Source organism: Pantherophis guttatus, chromosome 1, assembly GCF_059756535.1.
Source record: "Pantherophis guttatus breed Tessera chromosome 1, ASM5975653v1, whole genome shotgun sequence".
NCBI lineage: Eukaryota > Metazoa > Chordata > Lepidosauria > Squamata > Colubridae > Pantherophis > Pantherophis guttatus.
The window spans coordinates 43,641,410-43,648,342 of record NC_142063.1 but is presented as its reverse complement, the minus strand read 5'-3'; the positions used below and the strand labels follow the sequence as shown (position 1 = coordinate 43,648,342).

General features: G+C 37.1%; 1 protein-coding gene across 4 annotated transcripts in view; it reads left to right on the top strand.

Annotated features, from left to right (window-relative positions):
• Positions 1 to 1,239: 1,239 nt before the first annotated feature.
• VRK1 (VRK serine/threonine kinase 1) overlaps positions 1,240 to 6,933 on the top strand; it is a 28,333-nt gene continuing 22,639 nt past the window's right edge. For 3 of the 4 annotated variants that reach the window (XR_015728559.1, XM_034418430.2, XM_087872410.1), the window contains exons 1-2: positions 1,279 to 1,453; positions 6,016 to 6,177. Coding sequence is in view for 3 of the 4 variants with exons in the window: in XM_034418430.2 (XP_034274321.1) it covers positions 6,021 to 6,177 (157 nt within the window). In the remaining variant the exon portion in view is untranslated. Of the gene's footprint in view, positions 1,454 to 6,015; positions 6,178 to 6,933 lie in introns of all 4 variants that reach the window. The other variant, XM_087872417.1, reaches the window with a different exon arrangement.

Genomic DNA, 6,933 nt, shown 5'->3' with positions numbered 1-6,933 from the left:
CTTCTTGAGGAGGGGCCTCACCACGCCTCTTTCAAGGTGCGGGAAAGGCACCCTCACTCAGAGAAGCTATATTCAGTCAGCTGATGGATAGCAAGCTTCAAAGCATATTTGTACTTATAAAGGCCCATTATATCTGTTAGGACTTTTTTCATAATAGGAAACTAAAGTTTTTTTGACTTCAAAAATAAAATTACAACTCTATTGCCCATCCATGAATAACCCCCATTAAACGAAGAGAGAATTTATTTTTGTAAAATGATACAGTGAACTGAATTACCTGATAATCTATTGCCTTCTGTTACTTATTTGGTATTAAACCAAAATATTTTGTTAAAAAAGTAACATGTAATATTACATGCTAATATTTTCTTCTAAAATATTTTCACCTAGTACAATCATTATCATGGTTGTTAAAAGATGTTATATTCTACATCCTAAAATACACTGTATACTATTTTTTAAAAAAAATGTTAGTTTAACTGTTAAACCTACAATCAGTCTTCCCACCAAAAACTATTATCTTTGGGGAAAAACAGTAAGAATAGAATAGAATTTTTTATTGGCCAAGTGTGATTGGACACACAAGGAATTTGTCTTGGTGCATATGCTCTCCGTGTACATAAAAGAAGGTAAATATAATAAAATCACTTTAAAAGAAAAATACTAGATAATTCACCTGCCTGGCAACAATGCAATTTTTCTGAACAGTTATAAAAAGCTGCCGTTAATAGAGGTTGGTAAAACGAAGATTCCAAGGATAAATTAATGCAAAGTATTTTATTTCGGTTATTATTATGTCGTTCACAAACAAGATTTAGCAAGCGGGGCAACCGAGGTCGCAGCAATATAGAGCGAAAATTGGAAGAACAGTCGAAGTTGCCAGGAACAAATGCGATTGAAAGTAATTGGATTTATTTCTGATTGCGCCAAAGAACAAGAAGGGGTTAATTCGCGAGCTAAAAAAAAAGCACGGTGAAGACGTGCAACTGAAATAAACGTATGAAATCAAAATTTCTCGAGCTTGCACTAGAAGAAACCCCGACTTTAGCCCCCTCGGCGATTTATCTAAGATCAAGCGTCGAGCGGACGGGTCAATTACAGAAACGCCGCTAAATAAAACCCCTTTTCCTCGGGCAGCCCACACTCGACGCCTGCCCATGCGCGAACGACAGAGAGAGAGAGAGAGAGAGAGAGAGAGAGACGAATACCTGTCCCCGGCGCCAAACTGAAGCCACGCCCACTTTTTGGCGCGCGGGAGGCAAGACCGCCCCTCGCTTTGACAGTTACAGGGACTATATCCCGTTTGTAAAACGGAAGCTCTCTTTGCGCGGCAACTCCGAACTTCCGCCCTCCCGTTTCCGGTGTGAAGTGAGTTTGGTCCGTGACGCGGTCGGGGGTGGTCGCGCTCTTCGCCTGGTGTGACCCTCTCGCCAGAGTCCGTTTGACTGAGGAGGTATGGCCCCGAAGCTTTCTCTCTCGCTGTGGCTCTGGAGGAGGGCGAGAATTGCATCCGCCTTTCCCCCGGGGAGGAGAGCTTGGGAAGCCATGTGGTGCCCATTTTCTTTGCCCCAAGGTGGACCTTGTTGCTTTCACTTTCCTCCTTTTAGCCCCTCTGTAGCCTGACTCTGCTTTTTGGCAGCCCTTTTTAGGAGCCGTTGGCTTCCCTTTTCCGTCCTTAGTTGTGCATGTCGGCGTAAAAAATTAGTCAATTAGCAATATTGTGAATTTTTCGGGATTTGGTACGTCTTCCATTGCCTCTGCTCCATTGGACAGGCTGGATAAATCGATCCAGGACAGGAGATTTAGTTCAAACTGAAAGTAACTCCCCTAAGCCCTAATTCAGTTTGGCTAATAGTGAAAGCTAGTAGGAGATCTAATGTTAACAGAAGGTCCAGATTAGAAAAAAGGGTTCCAAACAATTTTTGACCATTTTTTTAATAAATGGTGATTTATTAAAATAAGGTGTGTGTGTGTGTGGGGTGTAGTTTGGATGATAAAGGCAACATGAAACATTTTGGGGGAAGTGAGTAGGTCTACAATATAAGCTGAGCATTGGGAATAGTGACATCCCACCTGAGGTTAATGACACACTTCCTCATTTTCAACAATCATAGTTTGAATTCATAGGATTTTTCAGAAGGCCTCTGTGACTGTAGGCTCACTGAAGTAAAATATAAGCCAAATGTTCCTCCTTTTTAGATGAGGAGGTAGTATGCTCTCTGCTCGATGGAGTATCTTGGGTTTGCCAGAAGGGAGCTGACATAAATAACAGTTTGTGATGTATTAGAGAATGAAGGACATACCTTCAGCATTTCACAGTGTAGAAACAATGTGGTTGGAAACATTTAATAGGAAGAAAACTAAAGAAAGTGGAGATGAAAAAAAAATTACAATAGCAATGAAATTGATAGCCCTATTTTGGACCAGCTAAATAATTGTTAATTTAGTTACAACTAATGATGGTGATCAGAATTGTTTCTTGGTATAAGAAATGCCAAATATATATCTAGAGCTATTTAATTATTAAGATTGCTATTGTTTGTTTACTCCTAAGACAGCCTCTTGCTATTCACAGTTTTAACATTTATCTTAATAAGAATAATAGATAGATAGATAGATAGAAGATAGAATTCTTTATTGGCTAAGTGTGATTGGACACACAAGGAATTTGTCTTTGGTGCATATGCTCTCTCTACATAAAAAGATAAGATACATTTGTCAAGAATCATAAGGTACAACACTTAATGATAGTCATAGGGTACAAATAAGCTATCAAATCATACTTGGAAACAATCAATATAAATTGTAAGGATACAAGCAACAAGTTACAGTCATACAGTCATAAGTGGGAGGAGATGGGTGATATCTGTTAATAACCGGGGCTCTACTGATACCTCTTCCTATCATGTATGCAAGGAATTCTAGGAAGTTATAGTTGTAGGCTAGGAGTTTCTGGAAGTTACAGGGTTGGTGAAAGCTGTACTAGGTCCTTAAATATTCCCCATATTCCCCCTCTCCCCCAGTCTGCATATCTACTGCATTGCTGGTTTTGCCAGTGTTATTCATTTATCATATTATTTTTATAAATAAGGTGGCATACATATCCAATGCATTTTCCATGCATTTCTACCTCCTATTTTCCCCCACCACAACAACTCTGTGAGGTGGGTTGGCCTTCTTTCAAGTGAAAAATGGTGGCCCATAGAATATAATTGAAGCTGCTGTGACTTCAATTTGTATTAATTTTTTCTTCGTTAAATTTATTTGCCTTGTATCTTGCCATGGGGCTACTCAACAATAAAACAAAAAAATTGAAAAGAGTGTAAACAAAAATAGAAGTAAAATAATGGAACAATAAAATAAAAAGAAAATATGAGAATGCATCAATATGCTAATAAAATGTTTGATAGAGAGCAGAGAGCAAGGGGGAGGGAATGTGTTGCTGAGCACATTGTAAGCCGCCCTGAGTCTTCGGAGAAGGGCGGCATATAAATCAAATTAAAAAAAAAAAAGTGTAATTATGCCACATAGCATTCAGATATGAGTAAACTAGTGTAATTGTGCTAATTTTGTAGTAAAATAAGTAGAGGGACTATGAGCTAATGGGAAAAGAAGGGGTTCCACCTATTTTTTCTGCTTTTTTGTTAACTTTTCTAAGTAGGCATTGATAAGCTTGCAAAGTTTATGTATCAAATTAATGTCATGTCATCTAAATGAGGGGTGTCAAACCCGCATCGCCACGGAGGGACTTTTTTCCCCCCTTAGTTAAACCGGGTGTGGGTGTGGCCAGTGCATGATGCACCCAGCCCATGGGCTGCGAGTTTGACACCCCTGATCTAAATGATACTACACTACGTTAGTAGGTTATGTCTGTTTTTAGATACAAATAAATGAATAAAGTATGCAGTTTATTACTTATTGTTTGTTGAATAGATTCAAAGCAGAAAGGATAAGCTCACTTTCATCTGGCAGACTTGGCGCCCTCTAGATTCCATTGATTAAAGAATAACACCTGTCAGGGCCCCAGAAGTGCACCTTCCCTGTAGCAGTGCTGTCCTGTGGAATAATGGTTTGAAGGGCTCCCACCCTGTTGGTATTTCAAAAGACCATAAAGACCTGGCTGTTTGCCCAGGCCTTTGTCAAGTACAATTGTTACCCCTTCCTTTCTTTTCATTGCTAACATCTAGGTTTAGTTTCTCTGCTCTTTGGTGTTCTTTTTCTGTTTTTATACTGTTCCTTATTTTTAAATGTTTTTAACAATTTGTAAAGTGCTCAGAGTTGAGAATCGGGGCTTATAAATTTAATATATTAATATAATGTGCACAACAATGTGAAATCGAAGCTGCTAGCTATGTAGCTGGTGTTGGCCTTCATACACATCAAGTTTTTCTCCAAAACATAGGATGTAGTAATGTATTAGTGTAGTATACATGCAGATGTAAGTAGTGTGGCCTTTTGTACTTGGCAATTTTGTCAGTGCACAGATTTTATATTTTGATATTTTTAGGGATAAATGTATCATCTTCATTAGCTCAAATGAGTTCATTGCAAGAAGGATTCTTTAACTGTTTTTTAATTTCACCTGTGCAGTGCTAATAGTTATAGTTAACACCTTCAATTGCATTACATTTGCCCAGTATTTCTTTGGATATTTTAATTTTTTTTTTTTAAGTGTCAATATTTGATAAGGATTGCTGTTGTCCTGTTTTGATAGTTATCCTGTTCATTATGTAATATGGCTACCCACCGCATTTCTGAGGAAATTGTTTAAATGTGTATAGTGTCTGTGCTGACATAGGATTGTGGAACTTTGACATTAAATGCAAAAGTGATACAGAAGTTGAAAGTTCCACAAAGAAGCATGGAATGGCAAATGCTTAACATAATGTGATATGACAAAGGAAGTCTAAACAATGTATGGCCCTCCAGATATGGTTGAATTCTTGCTTTTATCAACCTATTTAATATAATGGTAAGATAGTGGAAGTATCAATTCAACATCAAGAGGCCTCTGTTGCACAGCTCCTGTTTTAATAGTAGTAATGGTTAGTATTGTCATAAATAATATTAGAATATAAACATTTGATTTTTTAATGATGAATGATTCTGCCAAAATTTAAGTCTTGCTATTTATGATGAGTATTTTTTCATATTTATCAGAGGTGCAAGTATGAAATCTGGAAGGCAAACCTCATCTGCCTGCTTGATTGCATATGTTTGAACTGTCAGCCTATGCTTTGGAAGAGTTGATGGCAATAGTAGGGGTAAAACTAATCACTGACTCTCAATTTAAAAAATTCAACTCAGAAATGGCAAAATGGAAGCAATTACCAGTATGAGGGAAGACAGTTTTTGCTAATTTCCCATTAATTAAATGGCACATCAAAATAAAAACTAAAATAAAAAATATTGTAAAAGAAAAGCACAATTAGTGAACTTTCTTTTTTCAGAGATTGAAAAAAGAGAAAATGGACACTACTTTTGTGCTGCACTTCTGTGACATATACCAAAAGATAGGTAAACTCTGGTCATCTAGGTATAGCTTAATGACAATTTTCAATAACCATAGCCAGAATGAATAATAATGTCATTTAGCAATATCTGGAAGGATACAAGCTGTCCATTTTAGTAATGGTTCTGTAGATATGCTCATCTTTTAACTTTTACAGAAATGTAATTATTATTTGCTGCAATATGAATAATAAGAGAACTTGATAAGAATATATATTATTTTCAGACTGTAGAGCATTTTTTACACCTTTATCAGAGGTGCGAGTATCATATAGGAATTAAAATAATACATTTTCATATTTGCATTTTGATCAATTTGTCCTAGAAAAATTCAGTACTAAAATCATCAAGAGTTTCATGATCAGAAGTTGTTTGGGATTGATTTTCATTCTTCTGTTTTGTCAAACAGGGTGACAAATGGAAAAAGGCAATAAAGACCTTTTATATTTAAAAATAAGTCAAATTTATCCTATTTCTAATTTATTTTATTTCAATTGCCTTTAGTGACTATGCCTAATATCAAAAAGTCGGCAGGAAAAAGAGGCCCAAGAAAACGGAAACTTGCAGAAGAATTTCCTCCTGGAGAAGTTTTTACTGACCTTTTAAAGAAAAAATGGAAGCTTGGTCCCGTTATAGGCAAAGGTGGTTTTGGCTGTCTGTATCTTGGTAAGAATATTGTCAAGATTGCTAAAATATAGCGGCCAACATATAATTATTTTAGAATGTGTATTCTTAACACATATGCAGAATGGATATATTTTCCTACAGAACAAACATTTTTGTTTCAAAATATTCAACTAATAGAATTGCCTGGAGGAGAACCTCATCACTTTTTGCAACTTCTCTCTTCCTGTAATAGTAGAAAAGCAGTGATCTTAGAAAAGGGACAATAAGACTTTATTTTTTTCCCTTTAAACAATTTGTAGAAAGCTTGCTGTGTTGTTGTATAGCGCTCCTCAAGGCTCTTCAGCTCTAGCCAGCTTGCCAATCAATTGACAAGCAGTTGCTGTAGAATGCATGGTTATCATGCTGCGGAAAGGATGTCCACAGGCCAAATAGTGTTCTTGGGATTCTGCCATTCAGCTGATTAGCAGATTGATGAGGGGACTGCGGGGTTGGTGACAGCATCTGGTGAACTGAATAGAAAGTGGTTGGGTGTGTGTGCCTGATTCTATTGCTTATTCTGACTTTCTTCATTGCCTTCATGCTCCCCTTACTATAAGGGCTGGGCCTTTGTCACAATACTTTTTGTTGGTATTTTATCCAGTGATGCTGCCAGTAGAATGGATTCTTCTATCAGAATGGGTTCCCCCTCTTCCTCTATCTTCCCTAGTCTGTTCCAGCAGATAATATAAGAACATGAAATCTTTTTGGAGGGCAAGGTGGCTCTGGACTCAGTGCTAATTAAAATATTTGTTATGG